The 14044-nt window shown below is 31.3% G+C and overlaps 2 protein-coding genes across 7 annotated transcripts in view; both read right to left on the minus strand.

The window, feature by feature from the left end:
• Positions 1–1666: 1666 nt before the first annotated feature.
• Positions 1667–7374, minus strand: LOC139517285 (uncharacterized). 3 transcript variants are annotated; one of them, XM_071308190.1, is made up of 3 exons: positions 7225–7374; positions 2587–3948; positions 1667–1782 (listed from the first exon to the last, which is right to left on the minus strand). In XM_071308190.1, exons 2-3 carry the CDS (start codon positions 3931–3933, stop codon positions 1780–1782), a joined length of 1350 nt encoding a protein of 449 aa, XP_071164291.1. In that variant the 5' UTR covers positions 3934–3948; positions 7225–7374; the 3' UTR covers positions 1667–1779. The 3 variants fall into 3 exon arrangements, with proteins under 3 accessions (XP_071164291.1, XP_071164290.1, XP_071164289.1); XM_071308189.1 differs by lacking the exon at positions 7225–7374 and having other exon boundaries at positions 2587–4938; XM_071308188.1 differs by lacking the exon at positions 1667–1782 and having other exon boundaries at positions 1807–3948; positions 7225–7368.
• Positions 7375–11229: 3855 nt separating this feature from the next.
• LOC139517286 (dual E2 ubiquitin-conjugating enzyme/E3 ubiquitin-protein ligase BIRC6-like) overlaps positions 11230–14044 on the minus strand; it is a 67637-nt gene continuing 64822 nt past the window's right edge. For all 4 annotated transcript variants that reach the window (XM_071308193.1, XM_071308191.1, XM_071308194.1 and 1 more), the window contains exon 59: positions 11230–13592. In XM_071308193.1, the coding sequence (XP_071164294.1) occupies positions 13374–13592 (219 nt within the window). In that variant the 3' untranslated portion in view covers positions 11230–13373. The remainder of the gene's footprint in view (positions 13593–14044) is intronic.

Raw genomic sequence — 14044 nt, forward strand, 5'->3', positions numbered from 1 at the left:
AGTAATGTAAATAGTACATCACTGTGCGGATAAATTATAAAAGACTACAGTACGGAAATCGTGTATTCCAAACAGCTAGATTAGAAGAATTGTTATCTTCTTGTCAGGAGTTCTTGACTGAATAATTTGTATTTCTAAAATGACTCTTGAAACTGTTTGATACTATTTAAAAGTAAAATCACAAAAATACTGAACTTTGAGGAAAACTCAAAACGGAAAGACCCTAATCAAACAACTGTCATATTCCTGACTTGGTATATGCATTTTCTTATGTAGAAAATGGTGGATTGAAATGGTTTTATAGCTAGGTAAACTTCTCGCTTGGATGACAGTCGTATAAAATTCCATTATATTGACAACGATGAGCGAACAAAACAAACAAACATAATACACTGTAGTTAAAAATGTCAAAAAGGGCAGTCAACGTTGTATTATTATCGTAATCACAATAAAACAAACAGATATATAAACAAACATTTACCATGACACAATAACACAATGATGGGTAAAAAAAAAACCAGTACAGAACCACGTCACATACAAGAAAGACACACAAAAAGGAACACAGACTTATAACACAATGACGGGATGTCGCACCGACAAATGGATACCGCCTAAAGAACAAACTAAACAGTAAAAATAATATGTGTTCCCTTACAAAGTTGTCAATAACGTTCTGAATAAGTGAAAAAACGATTTCTCAATTAGAGAGAGGGCATATACCTATTCAAAATTCATATGGAATATAAAAACAGACAACATCAATAAAAAAGCAACGAAAAGACAATTAAAAAACCATAACAGAACATAAAATAGAAACTTTCTACACAAACCGCAATATAAATTAAGGTGAACTCAGGTGCTCCGGAAGTGTAGATATTTGCAGCTCCAGATGTGACACCCCTCGTGCTGCTCGTACATGTACAAATCTGCTGATCGATAATGTCACAATCGAGAAAAAGAAGACATCTGAACATTTGAGTTCTATAAATACAATTTCTTTCTTTAAGAGCCTTGGTTGATTTTAGTTGCAACTATTCCCTGTTTAGTAAATGGAAGGCCTCATAAGTCATATGTGTTTTTCAAAACCATATTTGCATTATTCTCCCTCCAGCTACAAGAAAAAGGTCGCAAAGCTAGATAGAAATTTCTGGAGTTTCATTTGTAAATTATTTGATTTGTAGAACAAAATCTCCTTATATTCAGTTACTATTTTTCCAAAAGTTATAAAGCAAAATATATTTGACAATATTCTGAAATGAAATTTTGTATATATGAGAACTCGTTGAGCTGCGTCTGAATTTCTAAAAAAGATATATGTAGCAATTCCAGAGATACAGTCAATTAACAATTTATGAAAAAGGCGTATTATGTATAGAATAGCTGTCAAATTCGTGCTAAAAATATTTCTGTTTTAAAGATATGAAATATATAAAAAGTTATTCGTTTTGCTGTCAAAATCATTTAGGTATGAGTGAAATGTGAAAAAAACACGAAAAAAAACATTGCGATTATTTTCCACTTGTATTCTCTTTCACATTATATTTTGAGACTAATTGATATCTACTCAAAAACGAACCAAAATGTTTACAGCAATTGTAGAGATAAAGCCGAGAGCATTTTAGTGGTAATGCCTTTTTCACAAAACAATTAAAGTACTATAACATTTGGTTTCAATATAATTTTTATTCTCAATGTGTGAATGTCACTTCAGTCAAACATTCTGTTCTTGAATTTCAAAGACAGCATTCCAATGTAATGTTGTTTGTATGCAGTTGGTCACTGAAATAAATAAAAAAACAAAACATATTTTAGTCTTTTATTACGAAATGGTAAAATTAAAAACAAAACATAACATAATGCCACAAATATGCTCCAGAAGCTATAACAATAACTGTTCTTTATAAAAGTTGGGTGAATATGAATAGAAACAGATGTTATCGTCAATTGACAACAGCCCCTTAAACACAATAAAACGGAGAAAAGAAACGCAAAGGACAACATACGGTTCTAAACAATAGAAAACTGTTTAAACTAGATGTCGAAATTTAAATGTTTACATCAGTGATACTGAAACTAATAATTCTCTAGCTTATCAAAGAAACCAAGCATATGATTTGGTACATCAGATATATACTTAACGATTTTCTTAACCTGTTCTTTTTCATCAGCACAAAATAATTTAAAAAGTAGGTGGAAGCCCTTGAATTTATTTGATTTGGTGCCTGGTGCCTGGTGCCTATGTAAACGATGTTCTTAATTTCATTATTAGTGACTTCCAGTGATGTTTTAATGCTTTATAGAAACTGTTAAAAATGTTTACTAGTATACCTCCAATAAGACGTTGTTTTAAAGCTGTGGACAAACATTACTAACGTAATATAAAACTTAATTGACCAATAGAGCAAGTTTCAAAATAATATCATTTGACGTTTTCATATATATCTGAATATAAAGTATATGTGTGTACGTATTAGTTACCGTAAAGCAAATGCAATATTTTAACACCTTCACCTTTCAATAACGAAAAAGCTGCATGTGTATATGAAATCAAGCAGTGTTTGAAGTAATCTGAAACAGTTTTACCTGCAACTGGCGATGTTTGTCCTGACTACTAGTACTATATAGGTGCTGCTTGGGTAATTGGTTATTTGTCGTTCCATTGTTGGTAGCATAGGGCTTTTCATTCAACTTTGAAGGATATTGAACATAATTCGTTTGGTTTTGTGTAAGACGTTTTCCATCGCTAAAACCAGGTACATGTTGTCTGTCCTTCAAGTTTATGAACGTAGAATTTGGCGTAGAATGTTGCGGAAAAGAAGAAAAGTTCCTTTGAGTGTTTGGAGAAGACGAGTTTAATAAACTTGGCGTAGACAGGATCCCTGGGTTATGCATTGAATATTGCTGTCCTAAATTGTGAGAGCTCGTGATTACAGAATTCACAGATAAATTGCTAGATGACGTTGGTCCGCTGTATTGAAATGAAGGGTTGGAACCCCATGTTTGATTACCATTGTAACCAGGACTGGTAGTTCTTAAAAAGTTGCCAGGATTAGGAAGTTTTGTAGCCAAAGTGTTGATTTGATTGGCATTATTTCCCTGTACATAAGATGGATTTGGTAATACTTGTAACATATTTTGCATCTTAATTGGGTCATTTAAAAGCAGTATCTCCCGGAATAGCAAAGAATACATTTGTGGTAATGCTTCTTTTATTACAGACTCTTTTATTTGGGCTATCATGCTCTCATCTACTGTCAATCTTTTATTACTGTATTCAGACCTTCCACTTGTATTTCTGTCTGTAGATCTTTTTCTCCTTGGTGATAGATCGGGCGATCGATTACGCTGTCGTGATGAGTGTCTATCATGTGACCTACTGCGTCTTCGGGGTGAATCGCGATGACGGTTTCGAGATGAAACCGTGTCTCTGCCATAAAATCGTTCACTTGGATGTCGACTGCTACGTAAACTTTCCCCAGACTGTTCATATCTACTTGAAACCCTGTCATTTGATCGACTGCTTGATCTATCACGTGATTTTCTTTTATTATTTAAAGTGCTTGCAGATTCAAATTCGTACTCGTATTTAACGTCTGAATATTTAGTTTGACTACTTGGTGGGTGCCATTTTTTATTGTCCTGTTTTGACAATTGAACGAGAATTTTTCCGCCGAAAATGTCTTTACCGTTCATCTCTTTAATTGCCTGTTCAGCATCATTTGGATCTGCATAGTCAACAAAAGCATATCCCCTAGAGAAGGGACTTCTGGCTATCCAAACCTTTACAATTTGGCCAAATTTTTCAAACTCTCGCTGTAATTTGTCGTTCCCTATATTGTCAATAAGATTTCCGATGTAGACTTTAGTTGATTTATCGTCGTCGACATTACAGCCATGCTGTCTTGTACCTGTATCGTCGTTGAAATTCATACTTTAAAGCAGCAACTGAAAGTTAGATATGAAATAAAGGAGATGTAGGCTACACGTCAATGAGACAGCAACCCAATGACAAAATAACCATATTAAATCTACTACTTGATTCTCCACGAAAGCCTTGTGTGGATAGATATGTTTGAAATAATGTTTCAAATTACAACAAGTTTGAAACATTTAATTTCAATTCACATTATATGTCATAAAAATGTAGCCAAATAGAGGTCGTTAAAGCATTGCTTTAAAATAACACTTTTTTTCTGATAATTTTCTAACTACTTAGAAATAGTTGTTAAAATAGGCTTTCAAAAACGTATTATATCCATTGGATTTAAAGGATGCTCCTGCAATTGGAAATGAAGGGTACATTTTTCGCACCTTTTATATATTCGTTAAAACAACACTCTACTTAAAATTATAGTCCCATAACAAACAACTAGTATGCTAAAAATCGTCTACATTTACTCTACTCTACCTTATATTTCTAATACAATCCAACACCCATAAAGTAAAACAATACTATTTAGTAAAGTAATATTTCATATTCGTGCTTCGAATATCAATCAATATTAGGGGAACTAGTGTGGTTTTTGTTCTTTGAAATAAAGGATGACCACACATTTAAGTAAAGCCTTATCCATTTATAATATGGCATCGATTTTCAATGGTCAGCGGAGGCAGTATGACGAAAACATGTTTACGAGGATATTAATGTGCATTCTCTTACAAATTCATTTTTTGATTGATTTGTTAATTTGATATATGTTTTTGTCATTGTCCCGTTCTTTTTCCTGTGAAATTTACATTTTCCTGATGCATGCCACCATCTAGATGGGAAACTAATGACAATCATTTCTCATAGCGACTATACAGAAATCCAATTATGCTATGAATTTATTTCATTTGATTAAATAATGTTAGTGGAAAAAAATCAGAAAAGAAATACTGCCTTTATACAGATATTGTATCTAAAGGGTCTATTTAACATGTTTGTTCACACGTTATGTTATAGTTATTGACCAAGCAAGTCGGTATATGTTATTTAATCTGCACAGCACGAGATGACCCAATAACCCGAACGACGTAGGAGTTCGGGTTATTGGGTCATCTCGTGCTGTGCAGATTAAATATCATATACCGATTTGATTGGCCAATAACTGTTTTAACACATGACGCAATCAATTTACGTGAACGTTTTAGAAATGTGGACGTTATTCCGCAATCCACGGATCATAGGAAAGTTTCTTGTAGGGTAAAGAAAGGGGGAAATACGACTTTGGTAAGTTTTAAATTAATGTTTTTTTTATATTTAGACTCATTCTAAATTGCGATTTAATGGTATACTTATTTTTATCGTTTCCGTTAAATTTATTCCCAATTTTATTTAATTGGTGACGATTAAGACTTGACAAATTGTGTACTTTCAAATCGGTGTATGAAAAAAATAAATAACTGCAAGCTTTATTTTAGGGTTATTGAGTATAAATTAGATTAATTGCTTTTGAATTTCTTTCCCTCAATGATATGCTTAGAGAAAAAAAGAACCGAGGAAGATGTTATATTACCTAAATTTAAAATGTTAAATAAACAAAAATACGCTTCTCTTTCAAAACCTTTTACGTCCCGCACTCCCCCCCTTCCTATTTTCTTTTTATCTACTGTATTACTTTTTAAGACACGTCCATCTAAATGAAGTCTGATTGATCTCCAGCTAATCCCCGTTTTGAAACTAACTTAAACATGATCCTCATTAAATTCGATCCAAAATAGTCCCTTTATAGGAATCGATATCCAAAAAGTCGTTAGAAATTCCATTGAGTCTGAAACTAATCCAAATCAGATTTCTTTTATTCGGATATTCTTAGATTTCCTTTTTTTTTTTTGGCAGAAATTACTAAAATTGTTTTAACTATCTTTCTAACTTTAAACACTGATTTAGATTTACGTTTTACACAAAATATAATAAAAAAAAGTTTATGTCCCAGCTTAGATAAAAGAAATATAAAGGAATGAGAAACCTTTCTTTTTCTTATTTTGAAACTACGATGTTTGTACGAAGTTCAATGTAATTTGAAGGCAGATGGCGGATTTGGGGGTGGGGCGAACAGGTACCTTGGATTGGACAAAGTATCGTGTTTTAGCTTAAAATCGTCAATATTGTCTTTAGTCTCGCTACACTCGGTGATATTTATTTTAGTTTGATAGAATAACGCCCCTTTCAAAATCCAGAAACCGCCCCTTAAGGTAAAAATAGATTTGAACTGTGCAGTGTATCTGAGGTAGTTAATGCACACCTTTGCTGTGCATTATCCAGATTATAACACAGTAAGAACAAAGAGATTTTACTCTTGCCATGTGTTAAAATATATCATAATACAAAATCGATCATAATTAATGAGACATATGGGGAAATCTGAATAATTCTGCATGGTCTGCATTTATTTATTAAACATGATCGACGTTTACCATTATCGTTTACGAGTAAAATATTGAAATGACGGTTAAGATACATAGTGCCGAGCGGGTAAGATATAAGCCTTAGCGTATTTGACCTTTTGTAAAAGAGTTACTGCCAGTATCATGAGTATAGTGTTTTTATTTTCTGCAATGTTACTTTGAAGACATTTAAATTCTTACTGTTTAAACTTTTTATCACGTTTATATTTGAATATTTTTGAATTCTAAACCGAAAATTGCTTGATTTGTTGATTAATATGTAACGTCCAGTAGCAAGTATTTCATATACATATTCAGGACGGAAAGAAATTAATGTTTGATTGATATACCCTGCTTTGTACTAGACTAGCACAATGAGTCGATTTAATAATGTGCTAGCGGGACAACATTTCCTTGCAACAGCAGCTTGTTGGTTTTTTGTTTTGTATTTTAACCGATACCTAGCGTTTATCGGTCGTGTTATTTACTAACTACTCAGAGAACTCAAGGGCACAATGTGGATGGACATCAACGTTCCAGTTTCCGTAGGTTTGGACTTGTAAAAAACAGATACACATTAAGGTATAACAATTTTTTTTCTCTCCCCTATACGGAATAAATATCATAAAGATTTTGTGCAAAACCACATTATTATTATCATTTAAAATGTAATATATGATTAAATTGATGTTGATGTCATGAAATCGAATATATTTATATAACAACAATTACAAGTGATAAATCGCTGATTTCACCTATTAGCGTAATGAACAAATATCGAGAACTTTAAAGGAGTTAAAACTTTGAAAGCTTGAAGTAAAAATGCAAGAAATCTTATTTAATTTTACTTACAATGAGTCAGTCTTTTCGTTGTATCATGGTCCAAATGTTGTGAGAATAACGATTCTTCTTAGTTTTATCCGTTGAACACATAATTATAATCTTTGTTCATATAAGAAGAGAAAGTATTTGGGATTAAGAAGGTTTAACTTTACAACAGATGGTTGTAAGTCAAACTTCGTAGCTTAGAAAAATCATTAAATCAACAATTGTTGAATATTTTGACGTATAGAAAAAAACCAAGGCTGAATGAAAATACTATTTAAACAATTTATACAGTAAAATATAGGGCATGTTTGCAATTTTGTTGTAATGTAATTTTTAAGGTACGGAAATTGTTGAAAATGTACATGAAAAACTGTTCATATACTTAACTGATGGCAAATTATAATTATAGACGCAACTAATATTGTCTCAATTTGTATATCATATGTCTCATTGTTATGAGTGACATCTATACAAAGCTTAAGGTTATCCTTTTCTTTCTTTAGTTGTTGGGTTACTTTAGCAATGACCAAAAGCTACCATGATTTTTCTGTTTTTGGAGACAAATTTATATACGAGTCCAAGAAATTTTTTGAAAATTACATATTATCAGAGACATAGTACTATAATACAATTATATGTCTCTGAATATATTCAGTTAGGGGAAAGAAAAAAAAGCAACATCTTTTATATCAGAGCAGGTAGCTCTAATAAGTTTATTTTGCTAGTGAAAGAAAAATAAATCGACTGTTACATATCACCATCGCACTTTAAATTTTGTTGATACCACTACACAAAGACATGTAATTGCTTAATAAACTAAATATACAAATGCATATGAAAAACATCTGACACCTAGAAATTAGTCCTAATTACCAAATATTTCTCCTTATAAGAACCATGGATCCTTCTTCTAAGTCAATATAAACAAGTGGAGGTTAAAACATTTAATTTCGCGGGTTCAACAAATTAAAACAATCTCAGAGAAACTATGATGGAAGAGTTCCAGGGTCTTTTAAATAATAGAATGAACATTTGAGGAATATTTGATTTTTTGGCTGATTCTTTGACTTTGGTTTTTGGATTGATTAAGTTCTGTGACAAATATTATATGCATATTAATGAAGAGAACAAGTTAAAAATTCCATTAGCCATGGTCCACCAGGTGAAAGAAGGGAAATTTGAACTGCCACTGGAAACTTTCATGCTTATAATATATTGTCACCTACAAAACAATGACGTCCTCATTCAAATTGAACATATGTGTTATACAAACAGACATTTAACATAAGCAAGGTTTCAACTGCCCAATGGGAGAAATCCAGCAAGAACCATATTTTATTGCCCAAGTTAACCTGGCCTTGAGCCGGTCTGAAGTCGGACCAAGACAACTTTGAACACTCTTGAAGACAACTCAGACCAGTTCTGATCAGACAAAAATAACATTTTAAGCAGTAGCATTTCGTTTTTACAAAGGACAAAACTTATAGTGTCTACTTCATAGACTTTAAGATTTAATGTCTACTTAGCAATGATTTGATTTATTGGTTGTTTGATTGTCATCATCGATTGCTGTTTGCTCAACGTCCATTGCCAAACTTAGCAACGAAAGATTGAAACTTCTCAAGCTGTAATTTCTTAGAGTAACAATTAAAAAAAATAAGTGTTGGAAACCTTTAATTATCAACTAACAATTCATCTTCATCGACATGTAGAGTGGTTAGTCCATATTCTCCGCTGACACATTTCGCTGTTGAGCGATTTTCACGGGATCATGCATGTTGAAATGGCAGTTGTGTTCTGTTTGTTTTCTTGAACATCAGTCAGATGGCTTAACTGGTCTTTTTTCTGATTCATAGAAGTCTAATCATCTATTTTGTATGTGTTAACAATTTTGGACTTTTTAAGTCACTTTATGCTTCATATTACATGATTAAAACACATTTGTTTACTCAGTGGTCAAGGTATATTACATATGACAAAACAATCTTTTATGAGAATTTACAAAGACCTAAGCTACCAACAAGTAATAATCTGATCACACAGTTTTTCTTTACCTCTTGTCTTTTGTCAAGTTTTAGTGTTTATAAATGGTTGCAGCAAAAAGTGAATGAACATTGTCTCCCTTTTATAGAATCAAATTCATATTTTTCTTCAGAAGATAAGCATTGACTAACAATGTTTTCTCAGTTTCATGTAGATGCTTGATCTTTTTATATTTCTACATAGATCTTGAAGCTAACTAATTTTGGCAACTCTTAGGACTTGATGAAGTCATCAATCGCAACATATTGATACAGGTCAAATATATTTTGCTTAAAGTCGAGGAACTGTACATTAAATTGGCCATGTCACAGATTTTGGTAAAATCTTACATAAATCTTTGGCTTAACACAAGTTTAACACAATATAATTATTCAAGCTTGATACTGTCTGAATTTTGATTGTGATCAAATTTTTGACATAATATAGGTTTCTGACACAAAACAAAAGTCAAAGTCTTACAAATCTATAGGGCAATACTGTGCAATTAAAGATTTCTTCTTTTTATAAATTTAAAATTTGAAAAATTTTGAAGAAAAAAAATTAAACCCCCTTAAAAAATTGGACCCTTCTCTGGAGCAAATACCCCAACACCTGATCTTTCCTTTGTAGTATAGAACCTTGTAGTACAGTTTCAGAGAGATCCATACACTAAAACACAAGTTATTGCCTGGAAACTAGAAAAATGCTTGCTTTGGCCCTTTTATGGTCCCCAATTCCTGCATGAATGGGGCAATAACCACCAAACTCAATCCCAGCCTTCCTTTCGTGATATGGAACTTTGTGGTACAATGTTTTTGGCCTCTTAATTCCTAAACTGTTGATACCATAGGCCCCAAAATGAATCCAAACCTTTGACTTGTGGTATTAAAAATTGTGGTACGATTTCAGAGCAATTGAAATACTTATACACAAGTTATTATCCTGAAAGTAGAAAACAGCTTGTTTTAGGGCCCTTTTGGGCCAATTATTCCTAAACCAGTGGTACCATCATCCCCAAAATCAATCCCAACCTTCCTTTTGTGGTATTGAACCTTCTTATTAAATTCCAAAGGAATCCATTCACGTAAACTAAAGCTATTGTCCGGACACCAAATGTGTCTCCGGACAACATCATACCATTATTTGATTTCAATTTTTTGTGCGGCCTTATAAAAAGTAAAAGGTACTCAACATTCCTGAGAAAATAAATACTTGCAAATTTTAATAAACCAACTGAACAAACCTACAAGCAAAAAATGTAAATCAAATGCAGGGTGCAGCTTGATATAACTGCAGACGTTCACAACTATGAACAGTTTAGGCAGGTTTGGAAACAACATTCAAAGACTTTGTATTGTGATTAAATATATGTGTCTGTCCAAATTGAAGAAGCTAATCAATAATTTTACCCTTTAATATATCCATGTTATTGTCATTGGGAGAATCAATTTTGATGTAAGATAAAATTAATGGAAATGGGGAATGTGTCAAAGAGACAACAACCCGACAAAAGAGAGATCTTTGATAGTCTGTTTAAATTGACAAATTTTAAAAACTGTGGACAATTAGAAGTTTGCAAAATGTAAAGACACCTGCCTATTATTGAAAACAGTATGCTAACCTCTTGTGGTTTTTTTACACACCCACAACTAAAAGTTGGGGGCATATTGTTTTACTCTTGTCCAACTGTCCATATGTAATTAGTTATTCTGCACAACTCCTAATGTTTGAACCCAGACACAATAATATCTCAAAGAAAGTCCTACACTGACTTTGTTATATTGCAGCTTCTTCAGAGAGGAGTGTAGGGGCATCACTTTGTATAGTTTTCTGTGTCTTGGGTTTCCGTTTCGTTATTGTGTACCCCCTCATGTACTTTTATCTTGTTAGGTTACTGTCTAGTATAGCCACATTTATTATGCATTCCACACTTCAAATTGAGAAAGTCAAATACTCTCATTTCTGATGCACTTAATCATATGTTATATATAAGGAATAAAGACACAATGATAATTTCATATTTTAATAGAGATGTTCTCATCTTTGACATACAAGCCTGATAAAGGACAAAAAATAAATCAAAGGAAATGTTCACACAACAAGGTTCCAGTCTAAAACACTGGTTGATTATATACATCCTTTATAATTCCTTACAATAAATCAGAAGGAATCAACTGGTCTTCTCAATATAAACATTTTATCCATACAGCAACAGCAAAATAAAACAAGGGGGATGTATAAGATAAATATACAAGTACTGTACAATAAGAAATTCTGTGATATATTTCATGCACTAATTTAATCATAGTACAACATGGAAATTGTGGAACACAATGTAAAAATTCTGAATATGAACTTTGTTTATTGTATTCTTCAGTGTGAAACAAATCCTAGTTTAAGACTGAAATGTTGAAATATATGTTGTTAAAAATAGTATTGAACAATTTAATTCTCTTTCCATGCACATTCTGATACACATATTACAATTTTGTACACAATTTTAACATTTATGAATTGTAAAAATGCATATATTTACAAATAACAATTCAACAAACCAAATGATATCAACATGTGAACATCTTCTAACATCACAAAACAATAAAGAATGTGCATAAATATAAAATCACAAAAAAATGTACCATGAAACATTTTATAGAACTAGTTTTAACATGAAAAAAAGCTGAACTATATTTCAAATCACAAAACTATAAATCATCAACAAATAAGAGTTCACCAACAAATTACCAATAACACACATACTCAAGAATACACAAAAATATCTAAGATAAATGATAAGGTTAATTCAATGTCTGACCAACTATACATACATAAAACAATTAATTTATCTATCACATAGAACATATGGACATTAATTTTAAGGATTGCATTTCACAAATTATGTGTATGTAATTTAAACTATGTAAATTTATATTTTTAATCAATTTTCAATTAATAATTCAATGTGTTGCTATGTTGTGATTTATCAATTATTTATAGAACATCTGTTTCACAACTAAAACTTTTAGTATGAATTTGAAAGACTGCTCCAATAAATATTTGGTATAAGTTTTGTTGGCAGAATATACTTAATTCAAATTTTCTAAGGTTAACTTTGAATGAAAACAATAATTAAATATCCAATTATATACAATTATAACAAAACTCTCTTTTAGCACTTTAAAAAGTTCTAAAGCACTTAACTAATTGAAAAAATACCCAAAAGAATATACTAAGTAACTATTAAGTTGTTTAACTGATTGCACGCTCAATATACGGATGTGTAATTAACTCATAAGCAGCTATAAAGAAAGTGAACACTTAAATTTAATTATTTTATTATTTTCTACTTTGTGGATTGTATTTCTACATCAGCACTCACACTTTTAAAATTCTCCCTTGCCAATATGATGTTATAATTATTATTAATTATAAATTTTTACTTTATTTAAAAGCTGTACATATTTGATTTTCTCATGTATGTTTTATATCAGCACAATCAAAACTACTTTACAGTAAATGGTAGAAGATTTTAATGACGAATAATAAATTTACAAGTTTATATATGATACTTTGAACTCGCTAAAAGCAAACTATTATGAAATCTTGGGTTTCAAAAATGTATTATGAAGATCATGGAAGATTTAAAAAGTACAAAAAATATATAATTTTTTTGCCAAAACAAATATGGAACACTATCAACAATATTCATAATGATCAAAATATTACAATCTGCAAATAATCTTTCGCAATGTAAAAATAATGAAAAAGTAATCTTGAAAAGCAGTAACAATCAATAAAATCCAGCTTTTTTTTTCAATAAATAGTTCAACCATTTGTAATGCACGGTTTGTTTCTGTTATTGAGACTACAAATGTTAAAAACATATGAAAATTTTCTACCTGAAAAACAATGTTTTGAAAAGCCCTTATGTTTGGTGTCAGATGGCAACATATTATCTAACATGTATAAATAATGATAATGACACACTCATATTGTCTATATTATTTAAATAATGACATTGATACACTCGTATTGTTTAACCCATAGAAGTATAAAATATGAACAACAATTTACTATATACCGTACCAATGAATCACAGAAAATAAATTTGGCATCAATATTAGGTTAAATTGACTACTGTTCAGTAATTATCATAAAATTTCCACAACATCTTCAACAATAGTATTAGAGTTAGAATCCATTATGCTGCCATCATTGGGTATAGAAGATCCTGGCATATCACATAAAGACGTACTCATAGAAGACTCCGTCGAATAGATTCTCTCCTGGAAGTCAATTTCTGATTCTTCCTCTAAATCTTCTGGAGGTTTCATTTTTGCTAATTCTTCTCTTAATTGATTATAATGTCTCTGAAATTCACAAATACAAAAAGATAGATATTAAATTATAGAAAAAAAAATTATTATCTGAATGAATGCTGAATAAAGAGCTATGTTTGGCACATGATATGACAGTCGCCTATACACAAGAATACTGTTTATAGACACATGTAGAAAAGTTTATTTCCAAGAATGAATAGTCAAAGTTTAAGTTTTGAAGAACTAACAACACAGTGTAGTATTTCTATTTGTATCCATCTGATGAGTTAAGCCTTTATCAACTGATTTTTATCGTTCGTTCTTTATACTGTTACACCACTGTCCTAGGTTAGGGGAGGGTTGGGATCCCGCTAACTTGTTTAACCCCACTGCATTATGTATGTATGTGCCTGTCCAAAGTCAGGATCCTGTAATTCAGTGGATGTTGTTTGTTGATGTGTTTTTGGTTCATTTTTTGTACATAAATTAGGCTGTTTCTGTTT

The sequence above is a fragment of the Mytilus edulis genome, chromosome 3 (genome assembly GCF_963676685.1).
Source record: "Mytilus edulis chromosome 3, xbMytEdul2.2, whole genome shotgun sequence".
Lineage (NCBI taxonomy): Eukaryota > Metazoa > Mollusca > Bivalvia > Mytilida > Mytilidae > Mytilus > Mytilus edulis.